Genomic DNA, 14,274 nt, shown 5'->3' on the forward strand with positions numbered 1-14,274 from the left:
TACCTAAAAAGCACAACATGCTAATGTATATTACAAATAGTCACCTATGGGGCCGACAGCAAGACACTGCACTAGGGGAAAACAGAAGTGCGTCCAGGGGAAGGGACTCTCACTGATGATTGACTCAGAGCAGCTTATTCTCATATTTCAAATGTATGCCTGTCTTTTCAAAGATAAACATTTACACAGCCTTGGATGATCAGGCTTGCAGCTGACTATGTAAATAAACAAACATGAAAAAAAAATTTCCCCCAAAGCCTGGCTACAGATAATAAAAAGGGCTTGAAGGGGTTTCTGAAGGAAAGGAACTCAAACTGTAATATGTATGCTCAAGCCAATGTGGGATGCTAATTTAAGGCTGTAAATGCAAACAAATCAGTTAGTTTTTTTAAATGGAATGTAATATATTTGAAGAGCTCTAAGTGATCAATAATTAGTTCAGAGAGATTCTATATTACAGAAAAGCACAGATACTGACCAGTTCCACTATCATAAAAATAATAAAGTTACTTCAAGAAGATATAGTCATCATTCAAATGTGATTTTTTTTCCTTCTCTCAAAGGAAGCTCCATTATGGAGATAAAAACAAAAGGCAATATTCTGACTTTGGTTTCTAGAAAATGAAAGGTTATACATGTGCTCTCTGAAATTATCATTTAACTGTAAAGGTTGTTGTGCTTTTTGAACAAACATGGAAACAAGAAATAAGACAATTTCATAATGAGATTGTGGGGCTAAATATCATAAGGGATTATATAAAAATTCCTCCTATATAATATATAGATAACTGTAGATAAGTCTGATTCTTAAAATATTTATTGCCACTTTAGAACTGTAAAGCATTTTTTAAAAACTTTTTTGAGACTAAGGTCAACTTTGTCAGGTGAAAAAACTCGATAAAACTTAAAGGAAATTTTAGAAGAGAGAGGAAAGGAAAGGTGATGAAACTAACACTTGTTACCTACTATGTGTCAAGAGATTGGGCCAGGTGTCCCACACATTTTACAGGTAAGCTCCCTACAACTCTATGATATAGGTTCTGTTAACATTATAATTTCACAAATGAGATAATTAGGAATCAGAAAAGTTAATTACCTTGCCTACAGTTACACAGTCAATAAATGGTAGAGCTAAAATGTACACTTTAGTCTGTCTTATTTCTATCTGTGCACTTCTTCCCAATTGCTTCCCTAAATCACATATTTATTTTTAAGAACTTACAGAGTCTGTGTCTTATAATTATATAGAGTCTATATAAAGTCAGAAAAGAAACGCTCTAGGAACCAGAAAAGAAAACCTAATTCTAGGCCTTCCTTCCTCCTCTTATATTTACTTAAATTATTAAAACAGCAAGTCCTTAGGAACTTTAGATGACTCAGTGGTAGGGGAGAGGGATGAAGGATTCAAGTTGGTCTCTATTCTCTTTATTATAATTTCCAGCAAATAAATTGATTCAAATGAGGTCATGTTCTTAACAATAACAAGCTTAACAAAATTGTATCACTCTGAGAATGTGACTTAGAAATCAGATCTCTGAATTTTAAATCTTGTTGTCCAAAGTAAGGCTTTTGCCCTTTTGTCTCTCCTCTAATATTTTTATTCACTGTTTTATTATTATTACAATGAGATGTACGACCCTCTTACATACAAATATAAAAGGTATCATGCTAAAAATAAATGTAAATGATGAAAGGATATTTCTCACATCCTCCCATACTACTGATTACATGTAAATAGGATACATAAACATCTTTGTGATAAAATATAAGGCCTAATTTTTAAAATTTACTCAATGTTTCAAGAAAGTTCAAATTAATGTATTTTTTCTTATTCAGGAAAAGACAAATTTGAGAATCAAAAGGCTAAACCAACTATACCTTTTTTGAAAATTTTTACCAAGTTAAGCAACCTTTGACTTGTGAGCTATAGAACATACCATATTGAGAAAGGGAAACAACTTTGGAAGCTCTGATCACTGTCAAGAAATTAGAATGCCACAACTCTACAGCCAAGTGTATTTTTTTGGTCTTTCCTTAAGAAATAAAACAAAATATATTTAGTTCTTCAATAAAAGTTCTTTTGAAATTTGAAATATAGTATTTATTTAGAGAAAGCAATAAGAACCCCAAAATATGAATATTTTTCTTAAAAAAATTAAATAACACGTAGTTTACAAGTATACAAATCTTTATAAATTATTAGTCTCAAGTCACTCCACTATCGCAGTTGTAGAATTTATTAACTAAAAAGACACACAGGAGTGTTTTGCAATCTTTTTTGTATCCAAGTAACTCTTGTTTTCTAATTCAACACCAGGGTTCCTAACTAAATTATTATAATTTTCAGTTTATTGGCTATGACTTATAACTGAACAGCCATTGGTTTTTATTATTTTGCACTGTCTCCTGAAGTTAGCATTGTATTTACAAATTATTATTTGAAAGTTATCCAACTGTCAAACTCCAGGAGATAGTACATTTTTCCTAACAGCACAGCTTGGACAAGTACTCTCATAAATGGTGCCACATGAAATTAAATTGAAAAAATAACTATAGCAAACTAGATGATTTACTACTGTATATACACAATCTAGAAAATCAGAATTAAATATAATGTACAAATTTATTTTAAAACCATCTACAATGATTTATATTCTATCCTATGCCATTTATATGATGCCAAGATAATGTGTGAAAATTAAGCAATATTTTCAGTTTCCAAAAGAATGCCAATAAGTGGTCTGAGTTTTCTTTAAGCTGACTATTAAGCCAAGTTTACCACAAATTTCTGGCTAGACAAACACAATAAATGAGGCAAAAATGAATTTATTTTCTATACTGGAAATTATGACTTTGTACTTTAAAAATCTGAAAAAAAAGCATTACACTGACTCAAAAACCATACAGATGTCCTATGAACTTTTGCAGAAACTTATAATTTGATCAAAAAGATTTAGAAACATTGGGTAATAAAAGGAAAGTTTAAAATGTTCACCTTCAATTTATTTCATAGGTCACTGTTATACCATCTAATAAGATAATTAAAAACATGCAAGCAGCTGGTACTACAGCTAAACAGATTAATGTAATAGTCTGTAGTCATATGTGCTGGCAAGGGGCTTGCCTCTTTTGGCGAGGAGAAGGTCAGCTGCCCTTGGGAAGAGGAGGGGGTGAGTGGCCCTATGCTACAGTCACTAAGTTAAACATCTGATCACTGATAATCAGGAAACTACTTATCTTCTTTCATACTCAACGAAGTTCTCTTACTTTTAAAGCTTAAATAAGAAACAGAAAAAGCTCCTATAATTTCACAGAAAATATTAACACTGGTCTTTAAAAAGTATAAGATATATTTCATAAAATCAATAATGTCCTCTCCACTCTTAAAAATTTTCCATTTTAACAAGTCATCTGCAGATTAGTTGGGAGATGTACAATCAAATTTTAACCAAAAGTTTCAAGCACCGTATACTAATCATACTGGTGCCTTAAGAGTTAAATGAAGCTGTATTCTATATGAATCAATGAAGCAAAACCACAAGAAGATACAAAGCCAAAGTAAAACCTTCTAGGCTATAGAAAATAAGACTCTGAGCACTAGATGCATAAAGATAGTTAGGTCCATCGATTGCAAATTTCAAAACTTATTTGTCAAAGTTCCAGATATCCATCTCTAAACTTAAACTAATAGTAAAAACATCTTCCCTTCATCTATACTAGGTGTTCAACTTTGTGATACAAAGGTAATCTGAAATACTATATCTGAGATTGAGAGTTTCAAGCCTCAGGTTAAACTTGTTCTTAGCTCCCTTTCTACTGACAGACAAGTTATTTTCCTGTAAGACCTATTCTTTTCTCTTCTTTTTGGTGTCTCTATATTAGAGCACTGCAAAAATTTCTACAATACCAAAAGTTTAATGATTACAATGATGATGATGATGACATTGACTGGAACATAAAAACAACTAACATTTATTCAGCATTTACCATGTGATATTATCCCATTAAGCTCCTTATATCAACTGTATTTAATCATCCCCACTTCACAGGTGAGGAAACTGAGGTTAAGACTTGTCCAATGTCTTCAAAGTATTTGGAATCAGGATTTGAACCAACACATCATGTTTAGATATTATTTAAACAAACCCAGAAACTAGGCCCTTTTGAAACTGACAATCTAATAACCAAATAATAAAAATAATGAAAACAATATAGATGTGGGTGACCAACTCAAGACTGAATTCCAAAGTTAATAAAACCTCAGCATATGCTACAAAAGGGTACACGTGTTGGAGGGTGGACACAGGTGACAAAGTTAACCATTTCCATGAGGTGATCACAAAATTAATAACAACTATGGCTTTGCATTTAGATTTTCAAAAGGCTTTACTTTATGTATTGTACCTAGGTGTTTAAAACAGTTGTGAGAAAGAGGCAGGTTAGACAGTAACTCATTTTACAGATGAGAAACTAAAGCCGATCTTTGCCCTGGACACAGGTATATATAGGTTGAGTATGTTGGTGCGAGGCATAAGGCCTCATTTGTGGGACTGTGAAGGAGGGTTAGGATTTTTGAGACAAGCATAAATAACAAAAGGTAGAACTGTTATGCAAAAGGATATCTGAGGGTTGAAACATTTACATTTTTTGAATAACATATTTCTAGTTGGTTTAAAAGAAACAGAAAAATAATTTTCACTTTCAAAAGTAAATTTTACTGGCAATTCTGTTGCCATTTTAATGTGATTCTGCAACAATTCCTAGAGTTTATCAGTTAACCTTAATACCACGGTACTTCAAAAAGTTCCTAGAAAAACAGAATTAAAAGATAATAAGGATCTTTCCACAAACTTTTTGAGGATCCGTCATGTCACCTCAATACACCTCAGGGCTGTGTTTCTATGAGTTCTACATTTGACCCAAGTGTCAAATTCACAAGTAAGCTTGTTACATTATAAGAGCTACTGCCTACCGAGTAGAAAAACACTTCACATCTTAAATACTCTAATACTATTTAATAGCAGCGCTGGCCTACCAACAATTAAAAGCCCACTTTTACGTATTGTACTACCTGAGCTTTTCATCTTGACTTTTTAATTACAACAATAAATCAATATCCTAACGTTACAACAGTGATAGGCATTGATTAAAAATATTTAGTTAACAACATTAGTATTTATTTTGCAAAGCTGCATTAGTAGTTCATTTTCAAAATACAATTATCATTCAGTAATATTAAAATACTTTAATCTTCAAACTACTCAAGGACAAAATAAACTATGAGATAGTACTGTGCCATTACAATAAAACATTTCTCTTCATTTTGCTATGTCCATTGTTTACTATAATTAACTAAACTACAAATGTAATTATAAAATATAATCCATTAACAAAATTTATACATATATACAGGGATCTTACTTCCTTTGAAATACATCATTTTTTTCCCTTTGTCTGTCTTGGTTATTTTTTATTGTATTTATACCTAATAATGTTACCATCATAGATTTCACATATATTATCATATTAAAATTCCTCTGTTACATGCCAAATCATGAATATTTATATATCTATCTTTTATATTCACTTTTTTTGGCTTTGTGATCAGTTGTGACATGTTCAGATAACAGACTGTACCTATTGTTTAATATGTCAAATTCCAACCTTTGTATTACACTTCAAGACTAAAAGAAGGAATTGAAGAATTCCAACATTCATAAGGTAGAAGGCGTGGAGTGAAAATACAATGACAACATATGAGCTTTACTGCTGTGATAATACTTTCCTAGAACACCATGGGAACATAAGCCTTTTGTAGTATCTGTGACACTTAACGATTGATTATTTATACAGACCCCAACTGGTATAAAATAAAGATGTCGAGTGTTTCAATTACCATCTCATTTCTGGAATTCATAAACAAACTGTAAAAACTTTCTAATCTACCACATTCTTATTAAGTGCTACCTGTATACAAGACCCCTACTATAGATGTTTAAAGCTTGTCTGAGATCTGAAGAAACAAATGACACAGTTCCAATTAGGAATTAGATTGTGTATACAAATAAAAATATAAACTCTCTAGGCATAAACTCTGTATTTCTTATAGAAAAGGAGAGTTTAATATTTAAATGAACTTTCAAGTATACAGTGGTTCTTACATATATTTTATAGTATTGTTACACAAGTATCTGAACTAATTAACCGTAAGAACAATGTACTGCTGTTTAAAGTATTTCCTCAAGAACCCGCATTGCCATCTATAATACTAAAATGTATTATTATTGAATCTGCACTTTCTTTTCCCTCTAAAAGAAAACCACCAAGCTCTTAACACCACTTTGGTTCAATGTATACAAATTTTCAAATATTACTGGAAATAGTTGAATCTTCCTTCTTCCGTGGTTTCCCTGTTATAAATGTACAAAGTTCATAAATATTTACTCAAGCAAACTTGAAGTTATGAGGAGAATATTAACAAAAAACTACATAAAATATATATTTTCTTAACTGGTCTATTCACTTTTAAAAATCACTAATTGGGATATAACTGCCTGTTTGTTGAAAAGCCCAAACAGGACATCAACAAACAGCACTTAATTCAACCACTAACTACATTTTAAGTTCTCTTAGATGCTCCTGAGCAGTACTCTGCTTCAGCAGGAAGCTTAAACAAAATGAAGCCTTGAGTACTGTAAAAGATACACTGGAAAAAGAAAAACAAAAATGGACTATAATGAAGCTGAATACTGCATGTACACTCATTCCAGTTACCCTGCTATAGGATAACAACAGATATCTGCAGTAAATACATTTACTCGAGAATCTAAGATGTTACATTTTCTGTTACTCGTTAAGTCTGCAGATAATCACATATCACAATATTCTTTACATTTGTCATAGTTTAAAGCACAAGTAGAAGTTTCCTACTATTCCATGATTAGAATCCTGTAAGATTATGTATCTTATCCATTACCTTGTAATATTACATATCTGTGTATTCATCACCTACCTATAGGAATTAAAAGTCCCTTCAGAGTCTAAAGTAGAACTTGTTCTTCTTCCATTTTTATTTGAATCTCCTGGAAAAAAAATTAAAAACACTGAAATAATGGTGACTATAAAACTGAGTATCTCAGTTGAAAAACTACTGTGTGACAGCTCTGGGCAGTATATTAGTCAAAAAACACATATCCTCATACCCCTCCCCCAAATAATCTTTTGTACTCAGAGCCTTTTAGTCAAAAAATTAATTTTGATGCCAAAATATAAAATGACACCACCAGTCCTAAATGGGATAGTATTAAACCAAAGTAATTGCTAGCAGAAACAAAGTACAGTACAGGCATCTTCTTATGAAACACAGACAAAACGAAAATTTATAAGCTATTTAATTATACACTTATAAACAAAGGCAACTTTTATTAGTGACCAAGTCACCTATCCTGACCACTGGTACAGCCAAGAGAGAGCAGACAGACAGGAGACCTGGAAGGTTTTTCAGCCCCCCAATTCTCCACTCTGTAGGAATTTCGTAAGCAGAGAAATAAAATAGAAAGCAGACTTGGAAGGTGGCGATCAAGAACGCATTGTACTGAGCTTTTAATATACCTTACTATTCTTTTCAAAACTTTATGGTCTGTTAACTTTAAGTTGTAACTATTAAAAGTTCAGCAATTTAAAATGTGAAAAACAACAACAAAAAAAGGTATTTGTATCTCCTGTAATAACATCAAACACTTACAAAAAAATTCTCACTCAAGAAACTGGCATATTCATAAAATCAAATTTAGAATGAATTCACACACAGTTTAAATATTACAGAATATAAATAAATGTACTAAAGAAGTTGGAGAAAATGCTTACCAATAATCCAATGTAAAATATATGTTCTTACTGATAGAAATTTAATAGTTTAATTTTCTAAAATATACACTTCAAAATATAGTTTTTATGAAATCATACTATTCTACTATTAAATATATCATTTGTTCTTCAAAACAAATTTAAAAGACCAGAATCTGATTATATTTTATAATCCTAATTCCCTCAAAGTAATTTTCAAACATCAGGTTATATGCAATTTTATAATATTTAACGTTTAATAATTTAGTGATTTAACCAGTTTTAATTTATAGTTTTAATCCACTTTGAACAACCTAAGGTGCCACTAGAGAACATCGCAGTGGCCCCAGTTAAGTCAAATAATAATTATAAAGCTTACACTTTAAAGATGAGATTATTTTTAATTATTGAGTACAGTACTTAAAGAACCATAGTTATATAATTATGCTACTCATTAAATGGTTACTAAAAGCTGAAATGTAATTTTCATCACAGCTACCTATTTTCTTTACACATTTTATAGTTGACAGATTAGTCAAGAATCTTGGTTCTTTTCAAGAGATTGGTGAGATATTTGCAGCTCTGCCAAAGTGTTCAGGAAGATGAGAACTGGACCGAGCCTACTTGCTAAACTTTTAACTCTACTCTTTTTCAAAACACATTTCTAGTTTGTTAAAAAAAAGAAAAAAAAAATCCTAAAATGGATTACAGCATTTGAAAATGGTGACAATTTACAGAAAGATAATAATCCGAAAGCACTTAAATGTTTAAGATTAGTCTAGCGGGCTATATGTTGTTAATTCTCTAAAAACATGGGTAAGGTCGGATTACTCATACAACACACTTCATTTTCTTTATTAAAAAATTAATAGTATTATAATAAACTAAAAGGATTTAAAAAAAAAGTCTCTCTGTCTTGCTAAATGAAAATTTCTTACAACACATGTTATTTAACAGCTTGCAGCCATTTACTATGAAACATTTCATAATCAGCATCGAATAAGCACTATATTACACGTTTAAAACATGAGCCTTTCTCCTGAAAACTAAAGATTATGATTATTTAAATATACAAAATCACATTAATAGAATATTTCTTCCTTTAAGCTAATATTTATCAGATCACATATAAAATCTTTCAAATAATTAAGTGATTTTTGGCTTTTTAAACAACCAAGTTTTAACATCGTAAGAGATTAAAAAGGTTTTCTTCAGGTTATAACTGTTTCCAAATGAAAATATCACATTAAATGTAACTTTCAAAGTGAGAAAGATGGTAATAAGGGGGGAAAAAAGCAATTTTCTTTCTCAAAAACATACCAAATAAGGAGTATAATTGTTTCACTAACAATAGTAGAGAAAAAATTTCAGAGTTTTCTGTAAGGGGAGAAAAGGCAATAAAGTTTTGAAGCGGGAAAAACTGCTTTGTTTCCTCAATCCTCTAGTTGAAATTAATTATAGCAAATGTTTATGAAAACATCTGTTCCTTACAGTTATAAATTCTTAATTTTAGTATGGATGATTCCAGACTCTTATTTTGGAAGAAAACCGTCTGACTATCAAAAGGTTTACAAACGAACAGGCAGAATCTTTAATTCTAGAAAATTGTATATACAAGTACAATGCACTATATCCTGTAAAGATTTTCATTTCATTTGTGTGAAACATTTAAAAGGACTTGAAACTGGTAACTAGGAGAAACAGAAAGATTAATCTTTCATTTAAGCTGTTAACTGATAAAACCATATCTATAAAAGAAGAAAATACCAACTAAAAACTGCAAACAAATGTTACTTTACCATTGAATCTAATTTGAAGGTAAGTATAATAAAATAAGTATTGATTTTATCAGGGATTTAAATAAGTGTAATGACAATACAATCATGGGAATGTATGTGTAGTGTTCCCCAAAAATAACAACAGAGGGTGCAAGAGAGTTTAATATGCGTTTAGTTGCTATTCTGATTCTTGAACTAAGTTGTCAGGTAGCCATAACTATAAACAAGGATGCATAGGCTATTCCGTTCATGCACACTTAAATACATTATTAAAATAATCTTACACAAAGACCTTTAAATGATCAAACAGCACAAATATCTAAATGTATTTTAAGATAACAGACTTCTTTTCACTTGCTTGAAAAATAATTTAACTAATAGAGTAAATTTTTAGAATACAATTGTGATTTTCAAGGTATTTCAATACTTAATGTAAACTAACCAGTAAAATAATACGAATATACTGATTTAGTACATTTTAAATAGATGCATAAGTTATATACAATATGTAACATTTTCTGTGTTGCTATATATGTCTAATGTAACATATATCTATACAAATAGTTCATAATTTACTTTTAACCATAAGAGTATGAAATTTATATAACATTCATTTCTCATTAATTGGTAAGTGATTGTACAAAGTGAGTTTATAACATTCACAATTAAGATAAGTTGGCTAATTTGAAAAAAATATGCCGGGAGTTGCACAGGTTTAAATGAGGATAAATAAAGCATAGTATTTTCCAGTAGTAGTTTATAACAAACATGCATCTAACTTATTAGGCCAATAATATGCATAACTGTGACTTAAATTTCAAACCTGAATGAATACAATTCTGGACCCCCTTTTAGCTTTTAACTGCAGCCATGTTTAGCTAAGGGAATTTATAGGTTCTATTCGTGCACTGCCAAAATCATGCTACACAAAGGTTTACGAAAGATTTCTGTACTACATTTTGTGTACAAACATCTGCTTCATATGAAGGGAGAACCAGAGATTTTAAACTAGGTTAAGTTAAAAACAGCCAGAGTAACACTATAAATATGCACACCTACTCAAATGTGCCTTCAGTTTGCATCTGGAAACACTGAGTTTTAGAGTACCACATCATACTAAGTATGTATTCTGAAAAGTGTTACATATCTAAAATAAAGGTTTTATCCCTGAATTGTTAGGGAATTGTCACCAACTGTATATGATGAATATTTAATAGTAAGAGGGGAAAAATGACTTGGTTCAAACTAAGATTAAAAAAAGAACTATGGGTTTAGCTGTATAAAGATCTGAATGCTTTTGTGTCTTTTATATGAATAAGCATATATTACTGGGCCGAGCCCGTGGCGCAGTCGGGAGAGTGCGGCGCTGGGAGCGCGGCGACGCTCCCACCGCCGGTTTGGATCCTATATAGGAATGGCCAGTGCACTCACTGGCTGAGTGCCGGTCACGAAAAAAAAAAAAAAAAAAAAAAGCATATATTACTGAAATGTTTTAGTTAAATTTAAAACCTCTTATAAGGTAAATGATTTTTAAAAATCTATGAATAAAGTATATTCATATATGGACATATACTAAAGGCAAAGCATAATGACTCAGAATCACCCATAAACACAGTACCCACTAAGAATATTACATCATTTCAGGAATCAGGATAACCATCAGCTTCCCTAGGCAACGTATGCTAAAATCCAGGACCACCTATTAGATCTAACAGCCAATGTTAAAATCAATACAGAAAATTCATGAATTTTATAATTTTCCATTTTCTCTATTATTGTTAATTTATCTACATTCTCATGATTTAGTCACCATATTTACTTCTCCAATATTTTCAAATTATTACTTTAGATAATGAAAACTCACATATAAAGTAAAAATACATAGGAACTATTTTAAATATAAAACATTTTGAAATTACCCATTTTAATTTAGGAAAATTATATTTTTTTATTCCTATTAAATTATTAATCGATTTCTTAAAAAAGAAAAGAAAGCAGACTGATATCAAAATGCTGGAGTATGAAACTCCAAATACTCGCCCTCCCACAGAAACACTGAAAAACAAGCAGTAACCGACAGAATCAACTTTGTCAGAACTCTGGAAAACAGTCAAGATTTACAAAAACTAAACACTAAATCAAGAAAAATGCAACTTGAACATTTTGTGGTATTTTTACCTGCTCTTGTCCGACCCCCTCCCTGGTGTTGCAGCAGTGTTGAAGAGGGAAGCTCACATTCCCAGTGTGGAAGTCTAAAAGCTGGAGGGAGCAGAACAGGCCATATCTGCAAATTGTTCCGCATGTCTGTTCTAACCTATTTAAGGCACTACCTGAAAGACTGACACAAAGCACTTGTCTCTATTGAGTCTAACTAAGAACAAGCAGGAGGAATTGCCAGAACACAATGCAAGGCAAACTAAGAACCCATACATGCCTAGGGCAAAATATTACAACTGAAACATAAAGTAGACCACCTAAGGCCTGGGAGCAAAAGCTGGTAAGAGTTTATTTGGGAAATTAGGACATTCAAAAGCACCCATGTATATGTGGAAATGTGAAAAGCCACGCGCATGCCAAGAGCAACATGTATGATCAGGAACAAACTGAGAAGAACCTGTGTTTCTGCGTCTCAAGTTGATCATTATACAAGTACAAGCCTGGCTAAATGTTGAAGGACTACTGTGGCACACAGCCAATCTGCAAAGACAGGGAGAAGTTTTGGTTTTTACTTATTTTGGGTTTTTGTTGCTCTTGTGTTTTTATAGTTCCCAACATTTGAGGATATCTCTGTCAAAACCCTCACTGAATACAAGCTAAGAGATAAAGACTTCAGTGACAACATATGACAGGGAGTAAGTATTTGTAAAAATGGTTTAGGAAAGTTCCTAAACAAATGGAGTACCACAGTCTTCAACAATATAAAACACAGCAAACTCTGGGGAAGTGGGAAATCTGATTTCCAGAGTTACCAAAAAAATCACTAAGCCTACAAAGAGGAAGTATGGCTCATTCAAAGTTACAAAATAAATTGACAAGAACCATCCCTATGGAAGTATAGAAACAAAATTTACTAGACAATTATTTTAAAACAACTGTCTTAAGGATGCTCACAGAGCAAAAAGAAAACTAGATAAAGAATTAAAGGATATCAGAAAACAACGTATACACAAAATGAGAATATCAATAAACAGAGAAATTACAAAGGGAAATAAACAGAAATTCTGGAGCTGAAAAATAACTGAAATGAAAAATTTACTAAAAGGATCAAAACAGGTGTGAGCAGGCAGACCACATCATCAGCAGGCTTGAAGATAGGACAAAAGAAATTAACAGGTCTGAGGAGCAGAAAGAAAAATGCGTAAAGAAAAGTGAATAGGACCTAAGAGACCTGTGTGACACCATCAAGTATACCAAGCTATAAATGATGGAAATCCCAGAAATAGAAGAGAAAGATAAAGGGGCAAAAGAATATTTGAAGAAATAAAGGCCAAAAACTTCCCAAATTTGATGACAGACAAGAAAAATCTACAAGTTCAAGAAGATCAATAACTTCCAAACTCAAAGAGACCCACATCAAGACACATAGTAAACAAACTGTCAAAAGACAAAGAGAACCATGAAAGAAGCAAGAGAGAAGTGATTATTCACAACAGAGTATCCTTAATAAAATTAACAAATAATTTCTCATTGCAAAGCATGCAGGCAAAACACAGTGGGATGGCATACATTTAAAGTCCTGAAAGAAAAAGCCTGTCAACAACGAGTTTTAGAACTCCTTCAAAAATGAGGAAGAAGACAGACATTCCCAAAAACAAAAGCTAAAAGCTTCATAGCACTCAACAGCCCTACAAGAAAAACTAAAGGTTGTCCTTTTAAGGTTTATCCTTCAGTTTGAAAGAAAAGGAAAACAGACAGTAACATTAACTAGAAGTTGTGAAAAGAAACAAAGAACTCTGGTAAAGGCAAATAACTGAGCAAATATAAAGCCTGTATTATTATATTTAAGGTGTGTAAATCATTTTATTTCCTATAGGATTTAAAAAACAAATGAATAAAAAAATTATAAATCTATATTATTGGCATACACTGTACAAAAATTAGAAGAAAAGAAATAATAAGACTCAGAGCAGAAATACACAAAATAGAAACTAGAAAAAAAAGTTGAACAGATCAGCTGTAACAAAGAGTTGGTGTTTTGAAAAGATAAACACAATTGACAAAACTTCAGCTACAGTGACCAAGGAAAAATGATAGAATACTCAGATAAATAAGATCAGAAATGAAAAAGGAGACATTAAATTGATACCATATCACAGAAATAAAAAGGATTATGAAAGAGTATTATGAACACCTATACATCAACAAATTTGATGTATAGGAGAAATGGATAAATTCCTAGACACATACAATCTACCAAGATTAAATTATGAAAAAATTAAAAACCTAAACAGAACAATCAACAAGTGAGGAAACTGAATCAGTAATACAAAGTAATACAAAGCCTTCCATTAAAAAAAAAAAACAAAAAAAAGCCAGGACCTGATGGCTTTACTAATAAATTGTACCAAATATTTAAAGAAGAAACAATACCAATTCCTATTCGATTATTCCGTTAGACTGAAGAGAAGGGAGAACTTCCTAACTCATTTCA

At 31.4% G+C, this 14,274-nt stretch overlaps 1 protein-coding gene across 10 annotated transcripts in view; it reads right to left on the minus strand.

Annotated features, from left to right (window-relative positions):
- TBC1D5 (TBC1 domain family member 5) overlaps nucleotides 1-14,274 on the minus strand; it is a 539,520-nt gene that overhangs the window by 245,675 nt on the left and 279,571 nt on the right. For all 10 annotated transcript variants that reach the window (XM_063113715.1, XM_063113719.1, XM_063113718.1 and 7 more), the window contains one exon: nucleotides 7,013-7,082. In XM_063113715.1, the coding sequence (XP_062969785.1) occupies nucleotides 7,013-7,082 (70 nt within the window). The remainder of the gene's footprint in view (nucleotides 1-7,012; nucleotides 7,083-14,274) is intronic.

The sequence above is a fragment of the Cynocephalus volans genome, chromosome 11, assembly GCF_027409185.1.
Source record: "Cynocephalus volans isolate mCynVol1 chromosome 11, mCynVol1.pri, whole genome shotgun sequence".
Taxonomy (NCBI): Eukaryota; Metazoa; Chordata; class Mammalia; order Dermoptera; family Cynocephalidae; genus Cynocephalus; species Cynocephalus volans.